Here is an 18,764-nt window from a genome sequence, read left to right on the forward strand (position 1 = left end):
GTTGTCAGCAGTCAGGATGATGGAATGCACGTGCTGTTGTGTTGATGCTTCCAATCTCTGCTAGATCTTTGTGTTCCTGATGTTCTGTCGTCAGATTTTCTGTTGGAAAATCCTTCATTTTGACGGATCGCCATCACCGACACAACTGTTCATACTTGAGATATACTCGCAAAGAGATTCCAAGCTTTATGACCCTTAGAACCAAATGGGGAGCACGCAAGAGGAGTGTTTCCCCTCGTTTTCTTTGTGTGCACCTTTGCTTTGCAAGTCTTTGCATGCAGCCTGACATCTGGACTCCACCTTGGGCCAAAGGTATGAGCCTCACTTCAAAAGGCAAATCAGACACAGAGGCACACCAGGATGAATTCACCACCGACAGGACCAGCTCCAAGCATCTGGCCCAAACTTTATTTTGATCTCCTGCGCTTTATTTCCAGTTGGCCCTTCTCAGTGGAGATAAAGGAGGTTGAGAGTGGGTGTAGGATAGAAAAAAAAAGGATGGCAGCGACTTGGCTTAAAATCAAACTTGCTTTTCTAAATGTTTAAAATACATCTTCAGCAGATAGACAGAGGAGGCAGGGTGCTCTTTTGCTAAACAAGATGACATAGATGATAGGGAACACCTGGAATATGCCTACGTATACAGTGGGAAAGTATATATTTAAGGCATCAGCAGCTAATGGAATAAGTAATAAATTAGACTATTTGACAGAAGTGGAGCATGTGCTGCAGTTTATCATAGCACCTCCTCCTCAGGTTGACACCGTAATCTACCTCAACTATGACTCGTGTTTTACACCCACAAGTACTCACATTATATCCCATGCTACTCAGCTCTTGCTAGGTTTAGTTTGCTGTTTGCAGATGTTGTTAACATGGAAGCTAACAAAACAAATCAGCTCAGTGCAGCAGAGAAAACTTGGTGATTTAGCACCTTAAGCATCAGTGGGTGCTGTTGTTTACTGACAGTGAGAGGTGGAGTTTTGTGACTTATCTCGTGTGGTTGACTGAGTCAGACTGTGTGTGTGTGTGAGCAGTGATTCTTATTGTTTCCGTCAGAGGTCAAAAACAGGTCAACTACTGTACAACTTACTCCCCAGTTAGTGAGAGAGAAGGAGAAACAATAAGAATCAGCATGACAGATAAGCATGCAAAATCGTCATTATTTAAATTTCAGGCATAAAATAAACTGTAGCCGACTGTTTACATGACAGTGATGTGTAATTGATCGTGTTTTCAGGAAATGCACAAGCATTTTGGATGCAGTTCTTTCAAGCTAAATTAAAACTTCAGTTTACTACTGATTATCTGACTCTTTTTCTGCACACACAGACGCACAGAGAAACTCTCCTCTGGGAGAGTGGGTATAATAAATCTTAGGCTCAGTGGCGGAGTGTATGTGGTCCTCGGTGACTTGTTAATTAGGCATGAATAGCAAAGCCATTATCAGGGCTGGTTTCATGGGACGAAAAAGGAGACTTGACACTTGACAAAACGCTGGGATTTAAAACCAACCTAGGCTTCAGTTCGTTGTCAGCAACATAAAGGTGCAAAAATGTATTTTAGCTTCAGCAGTACTAGACTAGGCCCCTTTGATTGTACTGGATTATATGTGCGTTTATGTTCGTGCAACATGATGTGGAGGATACAGGACTCCGGTTTCTCTGGGGAGAAGAAAGCCCTCTTTGTTTTGGTGACCACAGGCTTGGAGCCACACACACACATCCACACATTGTCAGATATACACCCAGAGAGGCTCAAATTAGACCTGCAAGGTCCAGGAGAGACACTCTCTGGAGGCAGACCAGGTTCATGTGAGGACGTGTCAAATAAATAGGCCCTCCGAAATATGAGCGCGGCTTTGTCCACCGTGTGTATATGGATGGGTGCTCTTTGTGTTTCACGATAGAGGGATCCTGTGTCTCAGAGTTAATCAAACATTTATGGTGGTATTATTCTGGGATGCTGTTCAAAGATGTACAATGTATTTTGCTCTCGATGAAGTGATATTAAAGAACAAGTCCTGACAGATTATGGTTTCGCAGGCCTGTCGGCAAATAGTTTGCATGTATTTGTTTGGTAAGAGAGACGCTGAAAGGGGTGGGGTTGGGGGGGACTTAATGTGTGCGCACTCGTAGGTGTGTGCAAATCATGGCATGCAAGACTAGTAAATGATCTGCCAGTCATGTTCTAAGTCTGGACCTGTAATCTTATGTAACACCTTGACTTGTATGCGTGACTCGAACCACAACACAGCACCTTGTCAATTGAGAAGTGAAAACCGAGTTCTTCCTGTAATGATCCCAACATTCATTATAGAGCAAGCTTAAAACCAAACTAGTAATATTTCCACAGTGGTATTTGGATGTCCATGCATTGGGTGTGTCCAAGTGTGTGTTCTATAGGCGAGGGCCTGCTGGGTATATCTTGGATATAGGCTCTCAGGATCCCAGAGGGTAGAGCAGAGTCTTATCTCCTCAGGACACAAGTGTCATCTCTCCTTCTTCAGTCGCAGCCATAGGGCAGTGAGATGGAAGCTGAGATTGGACATGGGGATTAGTGTTAGAGCTGCCGTTTTAAGATAAAATGTCTTTTTTTAGCACTGAATGGAAACTTTATGGAGTTTTAAAGCTGTTGCAGGGATCAGATTTTCATGCAGACGTCCCTCATTCTCCAACTCAATCTCTGTCTCGCACGAATGGTGCACGAATGTATAATGCAGACACACAAAACAGTGACTTTCCCCCTGCTGTTAGCTGGGTGTGAATTCTGTGTGTGTATGTATTGTGGTGCTGCATAGTTAGGGATGTGGGGCAGTGTGTGTATTGGATGGGGGGGCATCCGCTCTGAGTTAGAGCAGAAAGGAAAGGGAGCAGGACAGGGCAGTTGTAGAGAGCAAGCGCTACAAGGGCTGAAATAACAGTGGAGGAAGTGACCCTGTTTCCAGTCTCACATGGAAGTCGCTGCTTGAAGGAGATCGCCGCTGGTCTAGTATGGTAAATACAACATTTATGCTTTTTAAGATCATTTAAAACATGGTGTTCTTGCTTAAAATAATAGCTTGAGCGTGACTTTTACATGAATACATGCTGTGAAATGACTCTGATGATTCTGAAACCTTGTGTGGCAACGCAAGATGGTGTTTCCACTCAACAAACTCCCATTGGCTGATTTATCTGATGGTCACACAAAGTTGACTTTTGTAACCTCTCTCATTTGGAGGAGGGCACGATGTCTGCTGGTGATAACCGTGACTAACTCATGTATGCGTGAGTGGTTGAAATCAATTGGACGGTGAAGCTCAGTTGTTGGAAATGTCAGTGGCGGAAGAGATAGGCATCTTGCCTTCTCTTTGCACTGGGTCAACAAGCACAGTATTGTGTCTGCTGTGATCATTCGCAGTCAGAATGACAGATCAGCTTGATTATATTTTACTTGCCAATGTGATATTTTATTAATGAGATGGTAACAGCGCTGGTTATTGTTTTGTAGTTTCTGGCTTGGTCTTTTGATTGTAAACTTGAACATAGCGGGCCTTGAACTGCCACAACTTTTGGCTTCACCTTCGTTGTCAGCTTTGACTGTGGATGCTATAAAGTCATCTGCCTTTAACACACCAATTAACAAGCGAGCCCATCTCTGAAAGGTCATCTGGGGATTTGGATGAAAGGATTAGAGGAGGAATGCATCAGAGGAGGGAGGGAGAGAGGGATGTGGTAGCAATGAATGGGAATGGATGACTAGGGGATTTCGGTATAATGTCATTAAGGCTAGGGGAGACAAAGGATGATGGTCTGTCCACAGACAGCATACGGACTGAGCGCTGACTGGTTGATTGACAGGGGCTTTATGATTCAGAGTTGAGCAGCACTGCAGTGGCACTGACTTTTAGACTCGACTCACACAGGTGTTTTTAATGAACTCTTGTCAGTTTGAAGTTTTGAAGGTCTATCTCTGTGTTAAAACTGCGACACACTCCAGTCTTTTTGACAATGCTAAAATAGAGGATAGTGCTGATTCAAGAGAAAAAATATGAAAAGCATCTATCTCAGATTTGATGCTTGCCACACTGACTCCATGTACAAAGTGGAATAATGTGTCAGAATGAGACAAATTAGGGTTAAGTGTCTGCTGAGCTACCGTCTTCTGTTTATGTGTTTGCCATACAGATCAGGCCAGGTAATTACAGTTAGCTTTATTTCCGCTCCCCAGAGCCGGGGCCAAATTAGCATCTTAAGTGGAAAGCTGTGCTCACAACACTGGAGTTGGTGTTTAAAGCCACACAAGCTTCCACCTCCACTGTTGTGTTTACATTCTTCCATGTCTGAAAAAACAATATAGAACGGATGAATGAAACTTGTTTTTCTGGTTACCTGCGTGTTCACTCTGTGTGTGTGTGTGTACATAAGAGATGATGTTTGAATGAACGCTATTGTAGTCTGACCCTGGTAGTTGCTGGAGATAAATACATTACATAGAAGTTATCTTTGACTTCTCTGCTTGACTCGTGAAATATCTGTTACAGATCTTCAAAATCATGCAGCCCAAAGGTGACAAAGATTGCTCTCTTTCTTTAAGGTAAAAGCCAGGCTATGTTATGAGGAAAACTATTATAACCCCAACTATGTTGATTATATAAGAACGTAGGCACCAATCAGTGGGTTTTGTGTGGGCAAGCAGCAGGTGTGATGCACGATGCACTGGCAGCTTTCGAGACTATGTCTATACTTAAATCTCCATGAGTGACACAGCAGGCTCCTGGTGGGAGCTGCCATTATTCTTAACAATCACGATTTACTTTAATCACTCCGTCTCGGCTCCGCATGCCAGCCTGTCTGTCAGGAGTTAAGACAGGTGCCGCATGATATAACATAATCTGTTCTGCTCGGTGAAATCACGCATTGTCCCCTCAGTTTGAAAGGGCTCTGTAATATTCAAGACAGGTGACAGGTAGCACTGAAAAGCACCCATACTGTTCATGCGTGCTCGGGTGCGGATACACTGAGAATTGAAATGTGGCATTGTGAGAGAGCACAATATATTTTATCACATGTGCAATAGCACTGATGTATAACATTTTAATATTATTTAATTTGGGAAGGCAGACACACAAACACAGACTTGAGCTTCCTTCATGATGACAGCATACTGTTTGTCAGACCGCTGTTGCATGAATGTTTTCAGGATGTCCTGGGTTCGGGTCAGATTTTCTGGAACAATGGCCTGACTCACTCATGCATGTGCTCAGTCTCTCTTTGTATCGCTCTCTTTCAAACACACACATACAGACATCACGCGTTTGAACTGCTTACTTTCTCTTATCTGGCTTTTCTACAAGAATGCTTATTTGCCTAATCATCGATTGTCCACATGACATTACACTTGACATCCATTTAACATGGAGCTGCTGCAAGACAATTAGAAACCTTTAAGAAGCAGTCATGAAGATTTCAGTCCTGCTTTGGCAAAGTCTGTGCGTACTGTCGCTGTTGCTGTTGCTGTTACTGGTGGCAACAGCAAATGTGGTTTATTAACACAGGTCACAGAGTTCTGGGGCAGATAAACAAACTGTTGTCATTTTAATAAAGAAGTCAGACAATAATTGGTCTTTTTCCATCCTTCTGGAGTCTGCAGACAGCAGGGTACAGCGAAAGGGGTTGGGTTTAGCCTCGCTAAGGTGGAGGTGTGCAGCCTGTCGCCTGCAGGTCTTCATCTAACTGTGGCTGCTCCTTCTTTTTCCATTGCTCCCTGCAATATTTTTAACTTACCTGTCAAAAAATGCTGAAAATGACTGTTGTCTGAGACACATTTTTGATGAACGATCGCAGTAAGTCCCCAGCCCATTGAAAAACACATTGCATTCCCTGTGACTACTTCATGATATAAGTCAACTCCTTTTTTTGCCAGTTTTCTTTAGAGGTTATTATTATGGCATTGGATAGGACAGCTTCAGAGCGAAGGGGATAGGGAGAGGGGGGATGACATGCTAGAAAGGGCTACAGGTTGGACTCGAACCTATGGCCACTGCAGCAAGGACACAGCCTTTGTACATGGGGAGCCAGCTCTACTGGGAGAGCTACTGGGCGTCCCAGTTGGGTACTTTTAATGTGAAGTAGAAGCAGTAGGAAAGTTTTAGTTTGCATTGGGAGTGACTTAATGTGGCAAATTTTCCAGGAGTGTCGCCCACAACACCCAGTTCATAATACTGCAAATATATAAATATTGCAATACTTAAATCAGTGGGCCATGAGCTCAATTGCTACTGTGTTACCTTACTCAGCGATAGATGGCGATGGGCCTATCAAGATAATTACGATACGATATGATACGATACGATACGATATGATAGATTAATTATAATCAGCTTATCAAGGTCAGCAAAAACAATCAACACTATGTCCATATGTCCTAAGATACTGCCCTTGTGTTTATATGCAGGTTTATTTATATAAGAATGTCACCAAAATTTTAGCAAACATGATGCCAGACAAAACAGCAGGGTTTTCCCTACTATTATAAGACTTGGACAGCATGGTCCAGCAAAAGCAATTATTATGACAGGCCTGGATATTGATTTGACAGACATTTATTTTAATAAAGATCTTTAAGATTTTTACTGAAAGATTCTTGTTACAGTGCCTTTGTGAGCTAGTGCCTGATGGCCTCGGGAAAATGTTTGCATCTAAGCTACTAGGGATGCACCGATCCGATATCTGGATTGAATATCGGCCCCGATATCATCAAAATAGATGGATCGGGTATCGGAAAATGCAACCTATACCTGAGGTGATCCTTTCCCTTTAAATCTATTGCGACGCGAGCTACGTTATACGTCATTGAGCGAAGGAGAGAATCAACTGTGTGGAGATTTTTCCACACTATTTCAACTGCTGTTCTGTTTATTTTTGTTAAAATAAATAGTTCATCATTGCATTAATCTGTCTCATCCTGTTTCATTTTATCTTAGGAAAGAACTGTGTAGTCATCAATGCCTGATGCCTCTAGTCTTGTCTGTTCTACATGTAAAGGTATATAGCTTTTTAGGTCAACCATGGTATCGGATTGGTACTGGGTATTGGCCGATACTCAAAGCCACAGCATCAGGATCGATATCGAAATTGAAAAAGCTGAATCGGTCCATCTCTATAAGCTACACAACATGACCACTGATGAGGCAGTAAGTTATTCTCCACCTTATTGAACCATGCTGAGTGTTTGACCCAAGTATATAACAACCCACTGACATTGGCCACAGCACTGCACAGATAGATCACAATCTTTGTGGTAGATATTCTCTGATTTCTTTGACACTTCCGAGATCTATTTTCTAGACACGTTCCTTCTCAAGGGGCTCTTTTCATGACTATATAACTTGTCATATTCCTGTGTATAAGCTAATGCTGGTGTCTCACATTCACATTCATCATAGCTGTCAGAGCAAATGTGGCGTTCAGAGGGAGCCACTGCTGAAAAAGCAGAATCACAGACTGTATGGTATTGACTGAAGCGGGGGAAATCACTGGTGTGGAATGTGCTGTAGGTGCGAGCGGGTTGAAGCAGGTTTTACAGTGCTAATCAGCGGTTGGCCTGCGGTTTTCACATCTGGACCCTAAAGCGGGAAGTGGTTAGCCGGGACAGGAAGTGGCTTTTGATGCGGGGCATTTCGGCAATATCAGACATAGCCGTTGTCAGAATGATGATCTCTGCGTGCGTGCATGAGGAAGAGGGAGGAAGAGAGACAGAGGAGTTCATCTGAACTAAACTGTTGACCTTTGAAGGGGACACCTCATTTGTCAGATGTGGACTGGTGTGGAGTGGTTTAACTTAATTACCTCTTTCCACAGGGAGGCAGAAGGTCTCATTTGCAATTTCCTGCACTTTTATATGTGACTGCTTCTGTTTTATCTTTGTCTCCTGTGCGGTTCTTCTCCAGCTGTCACATTGTGGCTATTTAAACATTTTCCTGTGATTTGAAGTGGGAATAAAGTTTCAATTAGCATATTTAAATGTAAAACAAGAAGTAAACAGAAGTTACATAGTCTTGCTTTAACTACAGTTTTTGTGCAAAGACATTTTAGTGGAGTTGTTTGATCTTGTGAGACTTCAATAAATAGTTTAAATAGATCGATACCACCTGGAGCCAGGACACAGTTAGCTTATTTGAGTAGAAAGCCTTAAAACAGAGGAAAAACAGCCAGCCTGGCTCTGTATATATAATTGCTAACGGTCTTCTCTCCTCATGCTACATTCATGCGCTCCTCAGATGGTTCCATTTCTTGAACTGGGAAGTCATTATTTGAACGTTGGTGTGTTCATGAGCTTTAAGTCGTAATGTGGAAACAACATGGACACTACAAAGATATGTTGTAATGATTTCGTCCCAGACTTGTTGCTGCACCAGTACGTCCCCTAAAGCTACTAAAATATTGCTTCACCTGAATAATGCTAATAAATGACCTTTTTAACTAATCTAGGTCACTCTGCGTGAACAGTAACTAATTATTACAGCTCAATATCAAATTACAAATTGCATGTGAGGAAAAAAAATTACATGCAATATGTAAATTAATAACAAAAATGATAACTATCAACCGAACATTTGCCTTTGTCAGACATGTTTCTGAATAATGACGCCAGCTCATGCACCAAAACTTTTGCCAACATTCCTAGTTGTTGTTCCTACTTGAGGGTGTGTTCAAGTGAATTTTCCCAGCTGGGAACTCATTTTCCCAATTATTTCGACACCACAGCCAGCTGTAATTATAAGACTTAACTAAATGTGTCCTATCTGATGGCTTCAGTATTAATTTACTTCACCAAGTAAGTTTTTTCATGCAATAAACTCAGAAAACATGAGTGTTAAGTGAACATCTACACAAGTTTGAGTGCAGGTTTTCTTCCTCCGCTTTGGTATTTGAGAAAATATTGGATTACACTGCCAGACCAGCCTGACATAATTACTACTTACAGGTGATGGAGGAAGCCAATACGATTCAACACTCCCAAGGGTGACACAGTAGCACAGGAGAAGACAGAACAGCGGTGTGGGAGGGCTGTTTGGACCCACCACCACTGAATACGCTCATAAATCTTTCAGTGCTCAGATTGGATTTCCCAACACATGTCTGGTTTCAGGTGACACGTCAACTCCATGTGACCCTCCTGTTTTAAAAGGTCACTATCATCATGTATTAACAGTATAAGGAACATTTTTATTCATGTATTTTTAATCTCTGGGCACTGCAGCCTAAGCGTATTTTAATGGAGTTACAGGAGTTGAGTGATGACTCAGCAGTTTTCTCTGCTGTGTCAGGTCACTGTGAAGTTGTATCACATACAGTAAATGCTTGCACACTGTAACTCAGCAAATATCCTGTGACGGGATGACAACGGTGATGGTTGGAAATGCTCCAGGGATGTTGTGTAATGTTAATGATGGCAATTAATTAATTGGTAATTAATAGCAATTGTTAAGTGGTGGGGTTTCCAGGATTTTATGTCTGTACTCATTAAAGTCAAATAAGCTCATGAAAAGTAGCTGTCAACTACAGCAGAATTTGGTATATTGCGAAGTAGGTTTTCATGCAAGGAATTTCCTTTTGTGGTTTGGCACATCAACAAGAAGAAATTACAAATGAAAAACTAAAAATAAAATAAAAATATTAAAAAAAAATACTATTTAAAGATATGTACGATGTGCAAAGTTTCACAGTGTTAAGAATAAGAATAAATTAATAGGGCTGGACATAAATATTTGACTATTTGGATACTTGGATGTCAGATGTTAGCAGCTGCTACTGTGTTAGCTCGTGCTAACTGGGTAGACGGTGAACTGACTGTTTGCTGGGATGAGAGCAGCTCTGGAGATGGTCCATCAGTGCTGCATCTAACCTGTTTAACAGGAACACTGAATCTTATAAATAAAAATATCACATCTTAAATTTGTTGGCGCTTGCATGCTGTTTCTGCGATTCTGTTTCAGCGTGCTTTGTCAGGAGTCTCAAATTCATAGCCCTACGGTCATGAATATTAATGTTAAGCACCCCACCCCCATCCTGATCAAAGCTAGGTATTCGAGACAGACATGATAAATAAATGCCATCTGCTGTTAGGTAAAATTGAAGATACACCTACATCTAGGTTCTCCTTTTACCCTCTTCCTACTTTTCTTTTTCTCTGGTCTGCTGTTGACATTGATTTGTTTCCATGGTTCCTCTGTTTTGTTTGATGACCATTTCTTTTTCCATCTCACCCTCCCACTGGCACCTCTTAGGCATTTGCTTTTTATTTTTCCCCTTCTCTCCTTTTTTTTTTCTCCCATCAGACTTTACAGGGCATGCTCTCCTCCCTCCACTCTGAGCTTGACATTCAGAGGTACTTGATGAAAATCCAATTGCCCCACAGAGTTAGTCGGCCTTTTATCTTATCTGCATCATGCCATTCTGTGCATGTCAATGTGTGTGACTATGTTTGCATCCTCACTAACATCTGCTGTGCGACCGTGTTCCTAACCCTCGTGCCCCCTGTGCTTCTTAGTGTCTGAGCTGTCTGTGCCTGCCAAGCACACTTGGCTATCAGGATAAACCAGTTTTGGCCATGAAAGCTCCCACACATGTCAACTGCACTTAATATAAAAAGCTCCAATTCTTTATTTGTCCGTACGTGTATGAGTGTGGGAGAGCAGCAGCGTGTGCATGCAGGTGTTTTCGAGATAACCTGTTGGACTCGGCCTCGTGTCTCCAGCTGCATTAGCTCTACAGCACCACACTTCTGCCAGGGGAGAAGAGCATTTCATAAAGAGCTCAGTGTTCACTGACCCCTCGGTTTTAGTCCCACCTCGTCCCGGTGGTACAGATCACCTTACAGCGCCGCACAATAGCTCTATGGGCTCTGTAGTCTTGTCACACATCGTCTTATTGTAGCTGGGGCTTGAGGATGCCACGTCATGCAGATCGGATTACAGACTATCCAACTGATCTTCAATCTTTGATGACACAATTCTTGATCCTTAATCAGCAGCAAAAAGGAATATCTCCTTCTTTAGTACCTCCACTCTGGGTGTCTGTTTGATCTCTTTGAGTGTGTCATCATGCACTTGTGCTTGAAAATGTCTTTCATATGCTGTTAGTGTCACTATTATTATCAGACCCTGGCTTATGTGGGTGAGTATAAATTTTAAAGTTGAGACTGTTAAGGTGGCACGGTGTGCAGTGTTCAGCATTGTGGCCTCATAGCAAGAGGGTTCCTGGTACGAACCTGGTTTTCTTAGGGTACTCCGGCTTCCTCCCACAGTCCAAAGACATGCAGGTTAATTGCGACACTAAATTGTCCTTAGGTGTGAATGTGAGCGTGAATGGTTGTCTGTCTCTATATGTCAGCCCTGTGATAGTCTGGTGACTTGTCCAGGGTGTACCACGCCTCTTGCCCAGTGTCAGCTGGGATAGGCTCCAGCCCCCCCACGACCCCCAACAGGATGAGCGGTTATTGGAAATGAATGAATGAATAAATGACTCTTGTTATGATTAGAGGCTTCCTTCTGCTTGATAACTTTTAGTGGCTGTAATGTGCTTGTGGGACAGCACTGATCAGTATTAAATGTGTGAGCATGTATCAGTGACATACAGTATTAACACTAGTCTGCAATTCTGCATGAGTGGCGTGGTTTGGTTTGTGTAGTTGCGCTAGAGTCAAGCTCCAAGGTGCTTTATTCTAGCTCGCCAAAGAACGTGTGTAACTCATAATGTAAGAGCACTAGTGTTATTTTCCAACTCCACCAAATGCATCATATCTTAAAGGTCCAGTGTGTATGATTAATAGGGATATATTTGCAGAAATTGAATGTAATGCAATAAGTATTTCCTCTTGAGCGTATTATTACCTGAAATAAAAATGGTTGTGTTTTTGTCACCTTTGAATGAGAGGTTTATGTCTACATATGGAGCATTTTCTTGTCTGTGGAGACCATCATGTTGCACCGCCATGTTCCTGCAGTAGCTCAGAATGGACAAACCAAATGCTCTACAAAGGGCCATTCACATTTTAGGCATCAGCCGCGGTAGTTAGAAGCTCCTCTGACAAGCATTGTCAAAAAAACACAGATTTTTTTTTTTAACATGACACTGCTTTATTCAGTGTTTTTATCATTTTAAATCACCTGGCCCATCTGTTTTTGAGAGGAAGAACCATCTATGGATAATTTGGCTCCTGGTAAAACCTCCCTTCTGCAAAAAAACCTCCTGAATAATAAGTACTGCGGGAATTCTAACTTCTAAGTTTCAGCTGGTTGCAGTCTGCAATCATCACCTCTAGATGCCACTAAATCCCCCTAAATCTTACACACTGGACCTTTAAAGAGTTTGTGTGATGCTCATTGGCATCTTTTTTTGTGTCATGTTGAGAGAATAAAAAACAATGCATGTGCTGTATTATTTTCTGTACGATGTGTCCATTGTCTAACCCTTACCGTATCTTCTTCCATGTGCCTCCCCCTCCAGAGCAGAAGCCCAAAGCACGGCCCCAATCCGCAGCTCGGCGTCGGCGACCAGGTCGACCACCTATCCCTGGCCTCCCTGGACTCGTTGGACGCCATGTCTGATGCCGACGCACCCACAGCCTTCACCCGCGGCAGCCGGGTTCGCGCTAGCCTGCCCGTGGTGCGATCGACCAACCAGACAAAGGACCGCTCACTAGGTACAGTATGAGGCTTTTGGGTTAGTGACAGTTCAATCAGTTGAGAAAATTTCTTATCTGTATCTGGCTTTGTTGCTTGTCTTTGGCCACAGAATGTGTCAATCAGCTGTCTTGTAGTTCTCTCAAAATCCCCAGACTGCCACAGAGATTTTTTTTTTCATATCTGAGAATAAAGACTCAAATGTTAAATTGACTTTGTGAATAGACTGAGGTGAGAGTGAATTGACTTTAATCCTCTTCGATAACCTACACTTTGCATCTTTCGTAGCGTAATCTCAGCACAACTTTAGAACTCTCTGAAGTAACTCCTAACCGCACCATGATCTCACCGTTTCACCTTGTCCAAGTCTTTCCCTCTCACTCCATCTATCTTCTCCTCTCCTCCCTCCTTCCTTTCTCCACCTCAGCTCACAGCTCTGTTTTAATTAGAATTCATTTCCTCTGTAGTGAAAGATTAGGGAATCCATCCACAATATGCCATCGTGTTATTGACAGGATTAGAAATGGGTCGTCTTATCAACACACATGGTGCTTCATTTGCATCCATATGCAGAAGCTGTGAGTTGTGCAGAATTAGGTTGCCGCATTAGGGTGAAAAAGTGGCGGAAAGAGTGTGAGAAGTTCCCAAACAAAGTGTAGAGTCTGTAATTTTTCAGGAGGTTAGTCTTCAAAGGTAGCTCACAACGCAGCAAGGCATCTGCTGCTGGATAATAGCAAAGCGTCTGAATGACACGCCTTTTGAACAAAGTGAAAATGAATGAAACTATAGGGTGCCGTTTGCCATGCTTTTTCATGCCAGTAAGCACCTCTTGCTTTGCTTGAGAAGCAGAGATGTCAAACCTGTACACAAACACTTTAAACAGATATGCTTTGCAACACATGCATGCACAAACACACGTGCACCAGCGTTCCCCTTTTCCCTCTCAAAAATGTCAGGACAAAGCATTATGACAGTGGGGGGCTATGGTGTGATGAAGGGGGAGGAGAGAAAAAGGGGCACCACTAAACTACAGTGTCCCTCCCACAGCCTCTCACGCGCACACACAAACACACAGGCACACACTTCTCTGGGTCCCAACGGACATTTGGGGATTCGTGTCTACAGCTTGTGCCGTAGGAGCTGTCGCGTGGTCTTTACCAGAGCATCATAAGACTTAACAGAAACCAGGAAATCCTTAAAACCCCTAATGTGAGTATCAGATTTCATCTAGAGTGTGGCATCAAGTGTATTATATTTCAGGTCATTTATTCTGTGGTTCTGATATTGCATTTTTCTGCCTTTTTTTTTGTCGCGTTTCAAACTCTGTGATTTTATTAACGGACCCTAATGATGTTTTACTTTTGTATCTCACTGGAGAAATGTTTGAAGCTCAGACAGTCTGCAGTGCTGTGCCCATTTGCTCAGGAAACCCACTGGCCATTTGCTTCCAATCCTGAGTGAAACCAGGCGCTCAGGAATGTAACACGGCTCTTTGTTAGACCCGAGCCATTCAACTTTGTTGCAACAAATAAAAAGCGATGTGAAAGAATTCAAACCTTCATAGCTCGTGCTCAATCAATGGCGCTTTGTCATCAAAATTATTCGCTTTAATTGCCAACATCTGGATGAAAACTAGCCGACTGTTAGCGTAACAGCTCTCAGGGGAAGGATGAAGTTATTCTGCAAATGGGCACTTTGTTAAGTTATTACTACCCCAGAAACCCAGACAGACCAGAAAGAGCAATGATAGACTCAGCAATTTTGTTTCCTGGATTTGCCCTCTCTCTGTCTCACTCTGTCTCATGGAGCATGTTGGATCTTGTATAATATTTCAGCAACATCTGGGAGCTTTTACTGGCTCTGTCCTTTTATGGGGTTACACCAAGTAAAACCATTCCTCCTTTCCTTAAAACCAGCTATTATCAGTGCACAAATGTAAAAGTGGTATTGAAATGACTGATTTATGTGCGTCACAACAAGTCTTTTGTCTCAGCAGTTAATGAAATGTGACAGTCTCTATGATTCTTAAGTAGTAAGATTTAAAAAAAAAACCTCATTTTAGTCTTTTTATTAAAGTTATATTTTTGCAACAGATAAATGTACAGTAAAAAAAAATCAGTGCCATGCTGTTTGGATCTGCAGTGAATCAGTGAATAGAAATAGAAATGTGTTTTTTTTCTCTTCCCTGGCATTGTTTATACAAGTGCAGTGTGGGCGTGTCCATAAATTTTGTGGGGGAGACATCTGTTTTTGTAAAGCACAGTACAGAAGCCACACCCAGGGTTCAGAGGTTCAGGCTTTGGTCGTTTTGATGCACAACTTGTACGGTTCCACCCCGAGCACACAGCCCTGCCTCTGCCCCCAGTTCGTGCCCCTACTCACTTTCTAAATATCAAGTGATTTGTCTGGAATATACAGCATGCTGCTCTTAAACATGTGTAACATGAACAGGAGCAGAGTGGCACGTTTAGTACAGTGCCACATGTCTTCTTAGTTTGCTACTGAAAATATATCAGGACACCATAGGCCACAGAAAGTTTTTTTATGATCAGTTCAAAGGCTTTGTTTTCCTTTGGGCAACAATTGAGGGTAAGCATTCGTTCTGAAGCCTAATTCAAGAGTTAAAAAAAGAACTCTCCGAACCCACAAATGGGGACTTTGAAGGACAGTTTACCATCCACATATTACAAGACTGAAAATGATGAAAGTGTTTTTCGACGTCAGCTGCTAGGGTTTAATGGTATAAATGGTACACCAGTGTATAAATGGAGAAATGGACTTTTGCTCATGTAAATCTGGACAAGTTCAGGCACTGAGCGGCCATGATCAGACAATGTGATGCAGGCAAGATGCCAGCTGTGTTTTCCCAGGTCAGGAATGGCACAGGAAAAAGTGATTTTGTGTGAGGTCATGCATTGAAGGTTGTTTGGGGCTTACTCAAACTGCAGTAAATATGCATTTATATTAAATATGCATTTATATTTGACCAGCTCTGTCTTTGCAAAGTTTTCTCTTCATACATTAATGCAAAAAGTTGAAAATTTGCTGAAAAAGGTTGAAATTCAGATACTGAACAACTTTTACTGAGTACATTCTCAGCATTGCTAAGTAAATACTTCAGGGAAGGTTCACCCCTAAGCCAAAAAATACATATTTTTCCTCTTACCTGTAGTGCTATTTATCTGTCTCAATGGTTCTGCTGTGAGTTGCAGAGTGTTAGAGCTATTGACTGTAGAGATGTCTGACTTCTCCTGAATATAATGGAACCAGATGGCACTCAGCTTGTGGTGTTCAAACTGGCAAAAAAAAACATTTGAAAAATGTCTCTTTTCAGAAATCATGACCGGGTTATTCAAGATAATCCACAGACCTTGTTGTGAGCAGTTTAATACAGGAACTATTTTCTTTCGACCAAACTACATCCACCAACTGAAGGTTATGGCCAAAAGCAAAAAAGAAACGGATTGCAGCTTCTCCTGTAATCGATTGTGTTAAATGGGCAGATAATGTCGTCTCATATCGACCACAGGCCTCTAATCGCATCATACCAAAATCGTATCATGGCAGACTATTGTGACAAAACCAGTGATTTACACTCCTACCAACCATGTCACCATGTGGAAGGAAGTGTGCATCTACTCATAGACGAGAGTTTTGTGCTTATGACAGCGCAGGATGTAAACATTATTGGCGTCCTTCTCTGCTAAGTTGTAACGTTAGCTAGCTCAGTGGTGCTAGGTCAGCTAGTAATAGTTAGACACTTTCTTCGGCACAATGATATGGTTGGTGGTTTTAGTTCTGTAGAAAGAAAATAGTTCCTACATGAAACTGCTCACAACAAGGTCTGTGGATTATCTTGAGTCATTGGTTCATCATTTCTGAAAAGAGACATTGCTGTTGAGTTTTCCGTATTTCTTTGGCGCTTTGAGCACCACAAGCCGAGTGCCATCTAGTTCCATTATACTCAAGAGAAGGCAGACATCTCTACGACTGATATCTCCAACACTTGGCAACTCACACCAAAAAAATCTAGACAGATAAACAACACTACGGGAAAGAGGAAAAATATGTATTTTTGATTTCGGGTTGAACTGTTCCTGTAACTGATTAACACTAAAGGAGGACCAAACCTTTTTAGCATTTGTAAAACAGCAAGAGCACAATCTGTGAAAAACAAAACTGAGAGAATCACTGCTCCTGCAATCTGCAGAAATCAAAAGCCTGTCTGAGTCATAGGAAGCATTTTCATTAATTAAAAGAAGTTTGCTTTTGGCTCATCACCGTCCTCCCCCGCTTTCTCTCCGCAGGTGTGCTGTACCTGCAGTACGGGGACGAGACCAAACAGATCCGTATGCCTAATGAGATCACCAGCATCGACACTGTCAGAGCTCTGTTTGTTAGTGCCTTCCCACAGCAGCTCACCATGAAGATGTTGGAGTCGCCCAGTGTCGCCGTCTACGTCAAAGACGACATGAGAAATATGTACTATGAGCTCACTGATGTCAGGTAGATATTTGCTTTTGTGTAATAAACATGGAGGCAGAATACATACTGGACAGCAAGCACTGTGTTTTGCCAGTCTAGGTTTAACAGGTCATTCAAGGATCACAATTCTTTTAGTCTTCCTCTGAAGGTCCTTTCCTTTTCCCCTCCCAGGGAACTTCCTGTCTGAACTCCCCCTGCACAGGAAGTGTCACAGTCCAGGAAAGCTTCTCGCTTCCTTTTTCCATCATGTTAAAACTCACTCGATAGAAAGTTATTTGGAGATGAAGCCCTTTGGCAAAATGTCTCCTATATACCCAAACAAACCGGAGAGCACTCATGAGAGTCTCGGATGACTTTCCTGCCTGTTGTCCTCTCTCCTCTGGTGAAAGTTTGACTCGAGAAAGTTTGAACACTGTGAGCTTTGTCTTTTTTTTTTTTTTACTTTTTGAGGCCTTTTTATGCGTTTTCACAGAGTAGTTTCCAAAGTATTGTGTACTGTGTATTATTTACAAGCGCACAAACACACATATACAAGCTCACTGCTGTTTCTTGCTCCTTGTACCTTCCTGGTTTGGTATTCACCAGCATGTCTTATCAATAATACAGCAGATTTTATGTGTCGCAGCAGTGTACAGCCTTTGTTCTAGTTGTTTTTCACAAAAAACATTACTCTTAAAGACACAAGCAGCTTTGCCCCCCTCTCTCCAGAGTTCCTGCTCTAGTGCCATGTGTACTTTGTGACTAATTTTTTATCAGGGTTGTAAAGAAATCCAGAGTCCAGGGTGCAACACCGTAGTGAGAGAGCGAGACCAGCAAAAGAAGGAGCGGATCTGCTCTCCGTTTATGTGGTCGCGCCACGTTTCAACATAGTAATAGCAGATGTTTTGATAGACTTTAGAGATTTAGAGGAAATGTCATATAACAGAGAACTGTCAGAGCCTCTGTCAGGGTATGTGCCCTTAGCGGGGCTGACGCAGAGGCTGAGATCCAGGCTGAGGCAGGATCGGCCGCTGTCTGACGGTGATATCTGGGCTGCCTGTTTACCACGGGATACCTCTTTCCCCTACAGGAACATCACAGATCACTCCTGCCTGAAGGTCTACCACAAAGACCCAGCACAGGCGTTCAGCCACGGGCCAAGACCTGCCAATGGCGATGCCAGGGTGAGTACTCCACTGACACAGACGCTAACAGCAGTGAAAATGATTGTCTTGTTAACAGCAGCACCTGCAGGGAGACAGCCAGACTTGTTGCAGATAGAATAGTAAGCCCAGCCTCCAATTCTTCTCTTTCTCACATCCTGTTTGCAGTCAAGGGAAGGAATGTCCCCCTGCCTCATCTTAATCTGTTTAGAGGAGGTCTTTTATTGTTCTCCCAGGGGCCTGTGATTGGGCCTTGCCTGTACGCTCCACTGCAGCCTGCTTTAAGGACAATTGAACTCAAATCTCAGGACTATTTTCCTTATTCATTCTCCCCCCAATATCAGCTCTAATCTTTTTCTCTTGTTCTGATTCCAGCATGTTTGTTTCCTGCTGATGTAACAAAACTAAAGCCCCAAAGAGCCCTTTCCTCAAATGTTCCACCTCAAATCCTCCTCTTTAATCCGCCT

General features: G+C 42.5%; 1 protein-coding gene across 7 annotated transcripts in view; it reads left to right on the forward strand.

Annotated features, from left to right (window-relative positions):
• si:ch211-285f17.1 (sickle tail protein homolog) overlaps positions 1–18,764 on the forward strand; it is a 113,903-nt gene that overhangs the window by 68,990 nt on the left and 26,149 nt on the right. For 3 of the 7 annotated variants that reach the window (XM_049564588.1, XM_049564591.1, XM_049564590.1), the window contains exons 3-6: positions 10,325–10,405; positions 12,495–12,690; positions 16,978–17,176; positions 18,225–18,318. In XM_049564588.1, the coding sequence (XP_049420545.1) occupies positions 10,325–10,405; positions 12,495–12,690; positions 16,978–17,176; positions 18,225–18,318 (570 nt within the window). Of the gene's footprint in view, positions 1–2,862; positions 2,997–10,324; positions 10,406–12,494; positions 12,691–16,977; positions 17,177–18,224; positions 18,319–18,764 lie in introns of those variants that run through there. The other 4 variants (XM_049564589.1, XM_049564593.1, XM_049564592.1 and 1 more) reach the window with 3 other exon arrangements.

This window comes from Epinephelus fuscoguttatus, linkage group LG21 (assembly GCF_011397635.1).
Source record: "Epinephelus fuscoguttatus linkage group LG21, E.fuscoguttatus.final_Chr_v1".
In the NCBI taxonomy this organism is placed as follows: domain Eukaryota; kingdom Metazoa; phylum Chordata; class Actinopteri; order Perciformes; family Serranidae; genus Epinephelus; species Epinephelus fuscoguttatus.